Here is a 15,291-nt window from a genome sequence, read left to right as displayed (position 1 = left end):
AGTAATAATAAGCATTTTACATTTTCAAAGCAGAACTCAAAGCGCAACAAGACACACAAAACAAAAACAAAACATAAAACATCAGAAAATAATTAAAATACAAAAGTTATATTAAAAAGAAATGTCTTAAGTCCCTTTTTAAAAGTCTCTATAGACTGTGGCGCCCTCAGCTGTTCAGAAAGGGCGTTCCACAGACGAGGGGCAGCTGAACAAAAGGCTCAATCACCCATGGTGCTGAGTCTAGTCTTGGGGAGGAGGAGGCAATTTCAATCTGTGTTCATTCATTTTTGTGTTTGTCTCTCTTTCAGAGTACATTTGTAAACCGACCTGCCCTGGGAATTTTGCCGCCTGAGAACTTTCCAGACAAACTCAGTGAAAGTCTTCTCTCAGTTAGTAACTCATATACTCTACCACAAGTATAAACACATTCAGTCAGAATTAAAAATACTGAGCAGATGTGAAAATGGTATTAATATTGTTGCTTTTATTCGTATTTACATTGTATATCATTTTATACCAATCTTTCCTAGTTGAACAGTAGCACTACAAGCTGTCTCTCTCCCTATTCATGTATGTTTCCTGTCAGGTGGCTCCCAGTGGAATGACTCGTGTTCAGACGATGGCCTGTGGCTCTTGCTCTAACGAGAATGCTTACAAAGCCATGTTTATCTGGTACAGGGTGAGTGAGTACACATACAGACTATGGTAACTGTTACCTGGTTAACATGGTCCAAATGAACACAATAAACACAGTAAACAGCCCTGAGAACTCAGCCATTTATTAAATGGCAGTTTCATAAAGATGGAGATTTGCAAAAGATTTTTAAAAAGGACTGGTCAACATCAGTATAGCAAAGGACAATATCTCCTGACTTAAAATCCCTAGGTGTAGCTCTTAAATGCTGGATAGCACCTTTGCATTAATGCAACTTGATAGTACTGATAAAAAATTATAATCTTCAAGCCCAAAATGAGATAAACTCAAGGGACTTTGTACATACTGTATATTGTTGTCTGTTCTTATGATACATATTTGATGAAATAAGAATGAAATATGATTGCAGTAACCAAATGTGAATTTAGCTTTATCTACTGTATGTGTGTTTGGTTTTGCCCTAGAACAAAGAGCGAGGCCACACTACACCATCTGAAGAAGACGTCAGCTCCTGCATGATAAACCAGGTGGGTGAATCCTCACTCCTTATAAGGTTTTTGTATTTCCAACTATATTGTCCTAAATATTTGCATCTTCTGTGTTTCTCTTCCTCTGTCTTTCTTTCTCAGGGCCCAGGCTGCCCAGACCTCAGTATTTTATCTTTCATGGGAGGTTTCCATGGAAGAACTATGGGTAATAAATACATTATAAACTTAGGCAGTGCTGCCTTACTGCTGTCCCTCCCATGCCTGATTGTAATTATTAAGTGAGAAAAGCAGCTCTTTCCATAGAAGTCATGTCATGATTAAATAGATCCAGTATGGAGCATTTTCATGACACTTTCGTGACATGAGACTTCTTTTTGAAAGCCCAAAAGCTATCACTTGAACAGATAGGTGAAGACAGCCATGTTACAGATACTTTGTGTGAAAGGGGATTATGGCATTGTAAGAACTTGTTCAAAGGGCAGCAAAAGTGAGGTGCTCTCTGACTGTGATACCTGGGAGACAGGCTGAATTTTGCACACTGGATGAAAATGATTCAGTCTGCCTGCATTAATGAAAAATGGTATAACTGAAACATACTTGGGGAACATTAATACTATTTTTGTTACTGCTATTAAAAAAAATACCAATTAAAATGTATTGTTGGTCAAAATGTGTAGACTATGACTTAGACAAAGGGCCTCATGCAAGAAACACTCCTTACACACCTTAAGAGGCACGTGCAAGGTGGCTGTGGCTCAGGAGGTCGAGCGGGCTCCTCCAGTCCACATGTCCATGTGTCCTTGGACAAGATACTTAACTCCAAATTGCTCTCAATGGCTACACCAAGTGTGTATGAATGTGTGTGTGAAAGTTAGTTTCCCTCTGATGAGCAGGTTGGCACTATACATGGCAGCACTGATGTATGTCAGTGTATGAATGTGTGTGAATGAGTGAATGTGACTTGTAGTCAAATGTGACCCCAAAAGTAAAACAAGGGAATTAGCCATGTAGCTTGGTCATATCCATTTAAGCTCCTTGTATGTAAGGAGTGTGATTTTAAAGTGAATTCTGAAAGTTCTGAAAGGAAGCCAGCGCAGAGCAGCTAAAACTGGACTAATGGGTTGTCTGCTCGTGGCTCAGGTTAATAGCTGTTGTTTTTTTGTTTTTGTTTTTGAGAGCCCAGTAAAAGTAGCATTCATCAGCCTGAAAGGAGGGGTTTATGACAGGTTCAGGTAGTTAGGAGACTTTGTTGAGCAAACCTCACTACAGTAATAGAGTTTTATGTTGAAAATACAGAAATGTTCTTGCCTGACAGTTTTCTAAGGGCTGGAAAGAGGCCGAGACTGACTGTTCCTAAAAGAAAACAGTTATTTCCCTATTGACCTAGGCTCAGTGTCACAAAGATGATAACAGATGGTCTTGGTAATGAAGAATAAACCTTTGGTAATGCCAAACATTAAGCGAATGGACAGAATGAAAGAGATAATCATAAATGGACTCACGCACACACACACACACACACACACACACACACACACACACACACACACACACACACACACACACACACACACACGCACACACACACGCTCACACACACGTACATACATAGATATCTGAAACACTTCACAGTGAGCAATTCAAAGGTTTAAAATAATTGTCATGGTGACATTGTGGATTCATGGCTAACATAATGATTTTGCCTTGTAAAGGTTGCTTGGCAACGACACACTCCAAAGCAATCCATAAGCTGGATGTACCCTCGTTTGATTGGCCGATCGCTCCATTCCCCAGACTGCAGTATCCACTGGAAGAGTTTACCAGAGAGAATGCACAGGAAGAAGCTCGCTGCTTGGAAGAGGTAGGTTGTTTGTGTGGAGCGGGAGACGTGAATATATACATGAAGTACAGCTCATATTATACATACAATTCACTATTTTACATAGAAGTAAATGTGTTTCACTCCCCATTATAGAAGTCATTTTAAGCAATTTTGTATCCTTCTGTAGTATTGTAACACTTCAGTCAGCACAGTCGGTCTTCATATAGGTCACAAAACACTGCAAATCCAATTCTCAGACATCTCTATGTTTCAGAGTGGGTCTGAAGGCAATTATTTGAATTCAAAATGATCTACTTGTTTCAAATATATTAAAGCAGTGCTAGCAGGTGACTAATGGATAACAGCACTGACATGGCGAGAGCCTCATACTGCATCTACAGTTTGGTGGTGAAAACTACAGCAATTTGTATGTCCTGCTAGGAAGCTCACCTGCTGCACATCATGTTAATCTGACAGCTGGGCTGCAGTTGTCTGCTTCAAAAGCTTCAGATGACACTGCTCTTGTGGGTCTGCTTACTCGAGGTTATGACCTCACCTACAAAAGGGAGGTTGAATCATTCGTCAGCTGGTGTGATGCAAACTTTTTAAAACTGAATGCGGGAATGACAAAATAATTAATTATTGATTTCAAAAGGAAGAGGGAGGATCTCTCCCCAGTCATTATTAAAGGTCAACAGGTCGAGGTTGATATCCTACAGATATCTTGGTGTCCTTCTGGACATAAATTAAACTGGAAAAAGAACACTGAGGTGGTTTTCAAATTGAGATCTTTTAACATTAGCAGAACCTTTTACATGTGTTCTATCATGGAATCTTGGCTAGTGTCCTCTTATGTGGTGTGCTTTGCTGAGGAGGCAGCATCTGTGTTGATGACAAAAACTGAATCAACAAGCAGATAAAAAGATAGAAAAGAGCGCGAGGATCAAACTAAAAATAATTTTACTCCGTGAAGGCTATCCTTTACATAATGTCTTTAATAATCTAAGAAGCTCTTTCAATGAGCAACTTGTAGTACCTCAGTGTTCTACTGGACATTTTAGAAGCTCTCTTGTCCCAGCAACAGTCAGATTTTTTAACAAACACTTTTAGATGTTGCTTTGATCTCTAATCTATTCTAAACGCCACCGTTTAGCTGTTAATGCTACCAGCTAGCAGGGGAGCTAACTTTCTTGATGGTGCTAGTGTGATTCAGCTCTGCTGTGATGTGTTGGGCAAACTTTCAGCACTAATACACAAAATCAACTGTTTGCTTTTCAGCTGTGAAATTAGTTTGGCTTTACTGTTTTACTGTAATATTTTAAACAAGTCCAAATAGGCTGTCACAGTTACAGTTTATTAATGTTCTGTCTGTCAACATTTAATTGACTAATAATTTCAGCACTTCTCAAGTAATTCAATTTGATCACACTTGAGGGGTTGCCAGTGTGCATTATTCATATCACATTAAGATATTTGATTGTGACATTTATAATACTATGTTATAGGGCTGGGCAATTAATCGAAAAATAATCAAAACCGACATTTAGAAACTCTAATCGACTTAATCTTGCTCATGTCAATGAATCGTGGTGTTCACTGTTGCCATGACAGTAAAGGTTGCATATCTTTAAGGAATTTGAAAACTTGTCTCCAGTGATCATTTAAACCCAAACCCTGATCATTACATAGTTCTAATCAAGTAAACTAGACATTAACCACAGCGTCACACCTTAAAACATCATTATTTTACCTCCCTAAAGATCCTCATGTGTGAGGGCAGCAGTGTAAAATACAAAACAAAAGAAACTGGGAAATACATAATTGTTCATCAAGGGTGGAGATAATCGTTCATTAATCGTAATCAAGGCTAAAAGTTCAATTAATCGTTTAGATTTTTGCCATAATCACCCAGCCCTACTACGTTATAAAAATGTTATGTTTAATTAACAAATGAAATGAGTAAAACTGTGTGTGTATGTCTCCAGGTGGAGGATCTGATAGTGAAGTGGAGGCAGAAGGGAAATCCTGTGGCAGGAATTGTGATTGAACCCATCCAGGCTGAAGGTGGAGATAACCATGCCTCCCCAGGCTTCTTCAAAAGCCTTCGCAACATTGCACGCAAGGTAACAATTATCACTACAGCAACAGATCTTTCAAAAGGCCTGAGCCTGCTACGCTCATCTTGAGTTGTGACTGGTTTACTTGCCCCTGTCACCAATGTGTTAACATAACATGTATGAAACGCTTTGGCAGATCCTAGTATTATGTAGTCTGAACTTGATGTTCCACCTTGTTCCATTGTTCCACTATACATAATGGTGACCACTGTATAGAAGATTTCTCAACACTATTATTACAACACACACAACTTGTGTTGCAAAATTCAGTTTACAAGATTAATAACAGCTAAATTTGTTACAAATGATTAAACAATTTATTGTGAGAGAAACACAAGGCTGTCATCTCTTCCCCCACTGTGCCTGAGTTAGGCTTTGGCAGATTAAATATTTTTATACGAATGCAGTTTAGTTCACCCTTACTGATATTACCTATGCTAATATGAACCGTATACTTTAAATTTTATTAACTAAAATGTTCTGCTTTTGCTGTGTAGAGTCAGTAACAGTTTACTGTTTACTTCCCCCAAGCAATCTGCACATCATTTTGTTCAATAGAAATGTATTGAAGAGGGAAAATGATGCTCTTGAGGTCAACAAGCTGAAAGGAATGGGGAATTCAGATTTAGGTATACATCTTTAATATGTAAGTGAAGAACCTGAACCATTAAATAACAAGTTGGTCACTATGTGATCAATACCTTTTTGATGTAGGGAAATATGACCTATTATGAATTGTGATATTAGCATTTTTCCAAAGTAAACTGTTCTGCAAACAGTGATGTGGGAAGTCTATGTTAAACATGGTCAAAGTTTCAAAACTTGAGATGAACATACATGTAAGATGCTCCCCGCATGTCAAAAGCTCAGGCTTCAGACACAATGTATTTGCAATGTAGTCTCTTAGTTCCTTTCCATGATGACTTCAGGTTGCCAGCCCACAAATGGCCATCTGTTCTGTAGCCTTTTTTGCTAAGGGTTTTTTGAAGGTTGTTCACATTGTCCACCACTATCCGAGGACTGGGTCTTGGGGGCATCAAAATAAGTAAGGAAACCCTTCACCCTGGCAATGTCCCCCAGATCCTCCTGGGGGACACCTAAGCATTCCTCGGCTTGAACTTGTATGGATGTATTTGAGAAGTTTCTGAGTGCCAAGTATGGTATAAAAAAGCAAAATCATATACATTTTTCTACAGAATAAGGGTTTGGGTTTCTTGTGGGCACTTGACTATTGTTTTGAGACGGACTCCAGGTTTTGAAGAAGCTCTACCATAAATTGTGGTCTTGTCTGGTGTCAGCCCTCCAAATGAAGGCATTCACACTGTCAATGAGGGGAAAATTCGTGCTTTACCTTCCTTTCCTCCTTGTTGCATTCATGATCTGTTTACCTTGGTCCCATTCTCATATTTCAGTCAGTTAACTTTTTATCTTCCCAGCATGGCTGTGCTTTCCACGTGGATGAAGTCCAGACTGGTGGAGGGTCCACAGGAAAGTTTTGGGCCCATGAACACTGGGGCATGGATGACCCTGCTGACATTGTCTCCTTTAGCAAGAAGCTCCTGACTGGTGGCTACTACCACAGGCAAGAATTACAGGCTGATAAGGTTTGTAATTTTAAGAATATTTATCGTGATGAAATTAATACCCAATATTGAAACTTAGGTATTTAAACTAGAGAGTCCCATTATTACAGACAGAAAACACTACATTTGTGAAGAAAACAAAAACAAGGTAACGTATATAAGGGAACTCAGATTTCAGAAGGTAAAACAATAGCAAGATGGTGTCTCTGCACTTACTCAGTTCAACTGGGGCGGCTGTGGCTCAGGAGGTAGAGCGGTCGTCCTCCAATTGGAAGATTGGCGGTTCGATTCCCGGCTCCTCCAGTCTACATGTTGATGTGTCCTTGGGCAAGACACTTAACCCCTAATTGCTCCCGTTGCTGTGCCAACGGTGAATGAATGTGTGTAAATGGTTAACTTCCACCTGATGTGCAGGTTGGCACCCTGCGTGGTAGCTGCCTGCCATCAGTGTATGAATGTGTGAATGGGGTGAATGAGTTGTAGTGTAAAGCGATTTGAGTGGTCGAAAAGACTAGAAAGGCGCTATATAAGTACAGGCCATTTACCATAACTCCGCACACGTGTCTGATGGCAGATAACGAGGGGCAGAGCAGCACTGTGTCCCATGGGTTAGTAGTAAGACAGGAAAGGGGCAAATAAGGAAAGCCAATTCTCGGTGGAGTCCCGCAACTGAGGGAAGAGCAGTGGTTACTCTGTCCACAAAGAGTTTGTGTAGTTGGTAGTAGTGCATGTTGTCTAGCTGGTTAAGCAACAAAGCAACTCACTTTCCTGTCCTTATACAAGTGGGACAACACAAATAGTCTAGCATGGGGAATACAACTAAACAGGCAGCAAACTTCAAATACTCCTCAGAGTAAGCAGGGTCTCGGGGGTCCATCAAATCACAACAATCAAGCAATCAAGCTAAACAAGCAATAACGCTAAACACATAATTCAAATAACAATTCAAAACTGTCTTTGCCCAGAGATAAACATCTTACTTGAATCTCTACAGAGAGCAATTAGGTTTCTGTGAAAGTCCGTCATTGAAGTAGGCAACACGCTTGTTTTCTTGTTCCTTGATGATTTGTGGCAGCTAGTTTCTTGATGGGCAGCTAGTAAAGGAAGCAGTGGGACATAGAAGTTATCCACACAGTAATAGTAAGAGCGTTGAGTTGCCGTGTAATGCATCATTTAAGGAAGATGGAGGCCTGTAACACCCAACAACGTTTATACACATTCAATACCAGAAATTCCAAATGTTTGCAGATTGATGTAGACAGAGCTACTATGATGTGAAGTTTTGATTTTACATAAATAGCAATGGTCTGTCAGCATGATAAACATTTTATCCATCGATGACAGTATCTTTATCAGTAACTGATTTAGTCTGTTTCGGATATTACAAAAATGTCTTCATTTGATTTGACCTAAATATTGAGATAAACTATATTTACACGAGATAGAGATTCAAAATCAGATGGGTTCTGCAACTCAGGGACAGGGTTTGGTTGTACTTTACCAGATATAAGTGATAGTAAAACAATCAACCATACCTGTTTAGCAACATTACATTACAGTTCTTTCAACATTTCATACGTTAAGATCTCTCATTGAACACAAAATAGTTATTTAAAGCCAGAAGACTTTGAAGGCTGGTTAAGTCTATGTTGTATGCCAACTGCTTTAAGGTTTGCACAACAACCATAAAGCAAGTGCATCTGTAAGCAATACAAGCTCCTGCAGGTGTAATGGCCAGGTGTCCTAATAGTTTTGTCCATATAGTGTATATTCAATGCAACTTGTATGTACTTAAATCGTCAGTGCTCTGCTAGCACAGCTCACAGAACTTATGCTGTGGCTTGCAGCTTTGGCTGCCATTGCTGTTCACATAACATTTCAAAAGGCACTCCTCCACCCCAGCATCCATCTCTAGGCTCTAGGTCAGAGCATAGATGCCAAACATTAATGCTGTACTTATTCTACATTTAAATAATAATCTACTCTACATGAGTTGGCTGATTGAACTAATGTATGCCTGTTAAGCCAGTAGTTATCTGGCTCCAGACGAAAGTTTAAATTCTGTCCGTCCAGTATTTGAACTTTGGTGGTAGTCAGTGTTGGTGTTTTATGGTAAACTGCTAAAAAATGTGTTACCACAGAGACACATCCACATTCACATCATGGATATATTTAGAACCTAAGGTTATGAGTGATTAACATGCACACAAACATACACTGAAATGTCTTAAATACCTGTCAAAAGATGTTTAGAAGATTATTAACACTTATATTTACAGATCTGTTTGCTTGTGTATCTGTTCTCGTTTTTTAAGCCGTACCGCATCTTTAACACATGGATGGGTGACCCATCAAAGAACCTGTTCCTGGCTGAGGTCCTTAATGTTATTCGCAGAGAAAACCTTCTGGAGGAGGTGACTCGCTCTGGGAAAGCCTTGCTAAATGGCCTTTATGAGCTGCAGGTAATGTGTTTGTATGTAAAGTTGCAGTTTGTATTATTTGGCCCAAACATGCAGACATTTTTATTCATTCATTTTTGTGAAATTTGTTTGTGACCCAATTTAAATGATTTACTTCACCTAATTAAGAATAAACACAGTATGAGTAATAAATATGTACTTAATATGTTTTTAACATAGTTTGAAAAACACCTCCTTGCGCAGGAGGCATTTTGGCTAATTTTACTATGCTAGGGTTCCGTCTTTTCTGGCTTCAAGAACTACTAGGCCTCTGATGTCAGCATCAGTCTTCTAAAACCCACAGTATTGTGATTGTAGGTCATCAGCCCTTGGAGACTTTACCTTTTTAATTCAAAATGAATTTGTAAATCAATGATCAGGTTTGATTTACGACTATATTTTGATTTATCAGAAAATGTACAATCAGGATTAGTATATATTGATATTACAATATAAGTAAAATGACAGAGGATCCAAATCTCCCACTCCTATTGTAGCTGTAATCTGATTTGACAATGTTTTCAATCAGGCCATTAGTTTACTTGCATCTTGTCTGGTGTGAATATGATCAGCATTTGTGTGAATATGACCTACATGCTTCTGGTTCCCAGGCTCAATACCCTGGCTTATTGAGCCGAGCCCGAGGACAGGGAACCTTCTGTGCCATTGATATCTGTGATGATGCAACACGCAACAGCATCCTTCTTAAGGCCAGAGACAAAGGTATGAAGTACCTCTGCATTCATTTTTTCTCTTTTTTGGGTTGAGTATTAGAAACAATTGAAAGAGAAAAAAAAGATTTCACGATTGAATAAGCACCCTACTGTATTATCAAAGAAAATGAAATGAGTTACATGATGTATGAGTCAATGAGCCGACATGCATTTAAGCAGCAGCTGGGGTACAGTGGAGACTTGGTTTTCTCCAGACCGCTGAGGGAGACTGTAGTCATGGCATCAGAAAGTGATTAAAGCTCACTGGACTTGTAAATGAAATAGCAGCCAGAATCCATCTGTCATATAGTCTGCTGTACGTTACTCTGGATGACACAAAGTTAAAGGAAGTGGCTGCTCTTTATTGGAGGTGAGGAAGTTATACTAGGAAGACATAAGCTATATTTGCCTCATGTTTTTCCTCTTTCCTCTTGCGTCTTATTCGTGGGAAAAATGAAACAGTTTGATATCATTTCTGATTAGGCATAAATCTCAACTACAATTAAAACACACACAGTCTAGGACTGCCAGGAAGTGCTAAAAGATGTCTCATGACTGCAGTATATACTGTTGAGGCTTTACGGCACCATGTCAATACAGAATTTATCCAGTATTACTATTTAGCTACAAATGATCATAAAAATATACTCTGCACACATCAGTGTCCTCTTCAGGCTCTGTGCAAAATCACAGGGCAATCTAGAGCTCTGACCAGATAGCTAGATGGTAATAGTCACTTATGTACTCTGAGCCTAAAGGAAATCTTTCTCCTTCCTTCTAAATGTACACCTTGTGCAGTTCATGACACTAAAACAACTCCTTAAGATGATCTCTTCATTCTGTTAGTCATCTACATCTCATCTCAGCACAAATCTCATGATGACATTGCTGGGAAACACTAACAGTAACATTCTGACTGACCAATTTTCAGTATAAAATATGAAATTCTGTCTTTTGTTTAAAACACAACTGGTATCTGGAGACAGCACATTTCACTGTTAATATTTATATCATTGTAAATATAAAGCAACTGTTTGTCATTGACAGGTGTCCTCCTGGGAGGGTGTGGGGATCGATCCATTCGTTTCCGTCCATCACTGGTGTTCAAGGAGTACCATGTTCACATGTTCCTCAACATCTTTAATGATGTGTTGGCCCAGCACAAATAAATCTTTATCCAGAAGGACTGACATGAGTTAATCCAGAATGGAGGGATTGAAACTCCTTACAGTAAATGTCATGTTAAGCACAACTCACAATTACTAACGCAGAGATCCAGGGCCAGTTGAGTTTATAACAGTGAATATTGGCTAGGCTTCGTATCCTTAGCCAGAAGTTATTATAATGATGTCCTTTACAATTACCTAGAAAATCATTCAGATTTAAATAAATGTTAATATGTCTGTAAAATAATTCTATTGAAATGAAAAACTCCATAAACTTTCTCATCTGTATTCATGTTCTCATATGTAGACTGACTACACTAGCAGTACTGACATAAAGGTATCATGTCTAGCACCATCTTTTCCACACCCTTTCCGTCCTAATATTGTTCCCTACCAACTTCTTAAAGGAGACATTTTGGAAAAAAGTGAAATGGGAGCTGTTTCAAAGTCTGTGAAGAGCGTTGTACTGATTAAAATAGACACATATAAATGTGGCTTATCTATACTTGTATTGATTTGTCGTAATTTTTCTGGTTCTGGAACAGGAAAATGATGTCCATATTCTTAATCTGGTTTACAGAGTTCTGAATAATTTAAAGTTTATCCCAGGGTTGTTCAGGGAAAGAACCGGCAATTTGCACAACACAGACCTTTTTGAATTGCTGAGACATCTGAGATTCAAAGGTCCAGAAGCAGGCTAAAATATTGGTCTGTTCCCCTTAACAGGCAGCACAGCGTTAGATACATATAAATAAGGGGATCCCAACTCCTTATACTGTAAACCTCACTTAATGGCTCAAAACAAAGTTTAATGTATAGCTTCTTTCAGTGATCATATGCATCACTTCCACAACCTGACCCACTGTAACTTCAGTGATTATAGTTAGTCAGAACATTTGTTTTAAGAAAAGCAGATGGTCACCTTACATACAGAATTCTTTGTCACTGATGAGTGTAAAGGAACACACAATAGAGCTAAAATGCCAGCCTGCATGTCATTTAATGGTGTCCATTAGAAATGTCCTTGTCATTATTCTGCCTGTTGTTTTACTATAGTAGGAATGACTTTGCAACTTGAAATGTTGTAGCCCTATAAAAATGTCATAGATTATTTAGTGCCTGCATCTTACTTTAATGTGCAAATATATTTTTTGGTACTTTTTCAATTGATGGCAACCTTATCCTTAGATTTTCAACCATCATGTTGCTCTTGAACAAGAACTTCAAATTAGTGGCAGCATTTATTTCTTAAAACTATTGGCTTGAGGTTTTCAGTTTTTTCATTTATGACAACAGAGAAGTAGTGTTAGCAAATTGTGCATAGGGTGAAACAGATCATTTTCAGGCTGTTTCTGGCATGTTGAAAGCTGTTTGTCAGATAGACTATAGCCCCTCTATTGGTTTCCCTCTTTCCTCTTGCGTCTTATTCACTTCCATAGACTTGTGCTTATACTTCAAGCAAGATACTTGCTACTATCCTATTTGTATTAAGGTAGTGTTGCAAGCTATGTTGTAGACAGTAGTTTATAGAAGTGCTAAATCAAAGGCTACTGGACTTTCTTTAGATTCTTGAAACCATTTCACCGTCATTCAGAAGGCTTCTTAACAACTTAACAACATAAATATAATGACTACTTGCCATTTGCTGGATGAATTTTGTAGATTCTGCTCAAGCTGATGTTCTGCTGTTCTTCAGAACATCACCAGTGTCTTTGAATGTGCCATAGAGCTTTTGAGCAAGTGTAACAAATGTGTAACAGTTTTCCATTTATATAAATGAGAAAGTGTGTCCAAACTTTTGACTGGTACTATATATATATATATATATATATATATATATATATATATATATATATATATATATATATATATATATATATATATATATATATATATATATACTCTCCTGTTGCAGAACATTAAATATGTCTTACACATAGTTGACAGGGTTGGTCTCGTGACTAATTACACTTAGTCCTAAACATACATTTTAATGAAGATCTCTGGGGAAATTGGATCTGGGTTGTAGGTTATTGAGGCTGAGCAATACAATGATAATAAAGACAACTGTGCCTGTCTCCCTGTGGTCAGTAGATATTACATAGAGAGCTGAGTATCTGTGATGACCTTCTTTAAACATGTTTGACATTAACTGTTAGCACTGATCTGATCTAGATGATTATTGATGTAATTATTTTAAATGGCTCTAACTATTGTTATGTTTAAAACATTCTGTCCATGTGCTGTGATAAATAAATTAAGTTTTGAATAACTTAGTAGAGATTTTTTTTATTTTTTAACATAAATTCATTTTTGAACATGGTAGCAATAGTTTGACTTCTGCATCCCTGATGTTAGGTAATGCTTTAATAATAATAATGTTTTTGTCACTAAATAATGTTAATTACAGGGATAGTCGGAATTGCATTGAAATTGGCCTGTTGCTTGCTGACTTAAAGTCTCTCTATGTTGTATTCAAGTGTGCCAATTTAATGCTGTCACTAAATAGTACCAAATCACATTCTGTGTTCCATTTCAGGAAACTTCAGGGAAATTATTAGGGAACTAGAAATGGTGTTGGACTGACATACAAGGTTGGATCTTTGAATCTTGACAACATTACAAATTCTATACTGTCTGACTCATAGAAACAAAATCAATGTAATTCATTATATTGTACCTGTGGGTAAATTAATACCATGTCAATTGTTGCAAATGGAAGGGTCTAAAAGTCTTAAGTGAAAAAAATTACAGAAACAGATAATTGATAAATGACCATTTCCAGTATATGCTTTTGTAAAAAATGAACATCCTTCAACTACAACACATAATGATGATGAAGCATACTCCTAGTCTGAATATATTTTGATTGTTTTTTGTATCTGTGCCATTTTTTGTGTTTTTTTGTGTGGCTGACAGTCGGATCTTGTTCACTAGCTGTCTGAGATGGGCAATTTCAAAAAAAGTTTACAAACATTTTCCCTTGTCCCTTTTATGAATTTATTCTTTAAGCTGAATGTTACATTATGGGAACAGTGTGAACAGTGTTTTTCCAGCACACTCATCATTTAGGAAAAGGCTGGTGGTTAGAGTTATTTTTTAGCTACAAACACTATACAATCAAGACATGTATTCCAGACAGTGGGTTTGGTGAGATGAAAGAAACTCTGGATTTTCAGTTCTTTTTTTTTCAGTAGAAAATCTTTACCTTATTATTCCTATCCTATGAAAGGTCAGTTTTCAACATCACAGTGATTTATTAGTGTTTCAGAGATATGTATTTGTTGGCATTTGATGTTACAGGGTGGCTTCTTAGCGAGGGACACAGAGCGCACATAACATAAGAAAAAAAAACACCTCATCGGTTTTCTATCGTTTATTTGCCATCATGTCTTCTTTTTATTACGTCACCGACAGTGACGTCTATTAAATGGTGTAAAAATGTACTCAAGTAAAAGTAAAAAGTAGCTTGATAAAAATGTACTTTTTTAACGTCAAGGTCACAAGAGCAATAACTTTTCTTTAAATGACCCAAAGAAGACCAAACTTTTAAGTACCCCTGTTAAAAAGGCTCTGCCCCTGTGCACCATTCGCTCAATTCTCTCATTTCCGACGCTATCCTTTTCACGTGAACGCATCATGCTAAATGCCTGTACCTGCAGAGTGAGACAGATGACGGCACAACGTCTAATGGACAATTCCTTAGTGTGCGTCCATATGTGAGTTTGTTGTGTTGTGTTAGAGTTTATATGTCTCTATAAGAGCTAGCTGCCAGGTTGTCACAGGCTACAATCATTTATGAATGTTAAGTTATTGTATCATGCTGGTTAACGCTGCTGTACGATCCCCTTTGCTTTAAAAAAATATTTCGGCCAACATTTTTTTACTCAGTAACGGATGTTATTTAAAATGTAGCGAAGTACAATACTTCACACAAAACACACTTCAGTAAAAGTCAAATTACACATTTTATTTTCCACCTTTGGTCAGTCGCTTCCTTCGGAGGTCTGATATTTCTGTATAATGACCGTTGCTATAGCTACAGACCGTTGCTAGGGACAGCTGTCCAGCTCCTCTGTCAGGCTGGTCTTGAAAGTGGGCAGATCATACCTTCAGGGGGTCAGCCTCACCCCTCCACTGCGCGTCGGGGTCAATCCCTTCTGGCTCTGCCAACACTAGCAGGTTTTCTGCTGTCCGACAGAAACTTCTGCAAGTTTATTTATTTATGGGGTTTCGTTTTTTTTTTTTGTCCCTCTGTCTGGGCCCCCCCTGCCAATTGGGCCCTAGT

The 15,291-nt window shown here is 38.1% G+C and overlaps 1 protein-coding gene across 1 annotated transcript in view; it reads left to right on the top strand.

Annotated features, from left to right (window-relative positions):
* The window catches only part of abat (4-aminobutyrate aminotransferase), a 36,998-nt gene extending 24,904 nt beyond the window's left edge, over positions 1-12,094 (top strand). Inside the window, exons 7-16 of the mRNA XM_062438011.1 lie at positions 309-389; positions 587-679; positions 1,120-1,182; positions 1,285-1,348; positions 2,856-3,004; positions 4,951-5,088; positions 6,519-6,686; positions 8,981-9,127; positions 9,736-9,847; positions 10,885-12,094. Of these exons, the coding sequence (XP_062293995.1) occupies positions 309-389; positions 587-679; positions 1,120-1,182; positions 1,285-1,348; positions 2,856-3,004; positions 4,951-5,088; positions 6,519-6,686; positions 8,981-9,127; positions 9,736-9,847; positions 10,885-11,006 (1,137 nt within the window). The 3' untranslated portion in view covers positions 11,007-12,094. The remainder of the gene's footprint in view (positions 1-308; positions 390-586; positions 680-1,119; positions 1,183-1,284; positions 1,349-2,855; positions 3,005-4,950; positions 5,089-6,518; positions 6,687-8,980; positions 9,128-9,735; positions 9,848-10,884) is intronic.
* Positions 12,095-15,291: the final 3,197 nt, after the last annotated feature.

The sequence above is a fragment of the Scomber scombrus genome, chromosome 18 (assembly GCF_963691925.1).
Source record: "Scomber scombrus chromosome 18, fScoSco1.1, whole genome shotgun sequence".
In the NCBI taxonomy this organism is placed as follows: domain Eukaryota; kingdom Metazoa; phylum Chordata; class Actinopteri; order Scombriformes; family Scombridae; genus Scomber; species Scomber scombrus.
The sequence above is the reverse complement of the archived record's forward strand: the minus strand, read 5'-3'. Positions and strand labels throughout refer to the sequence as shown.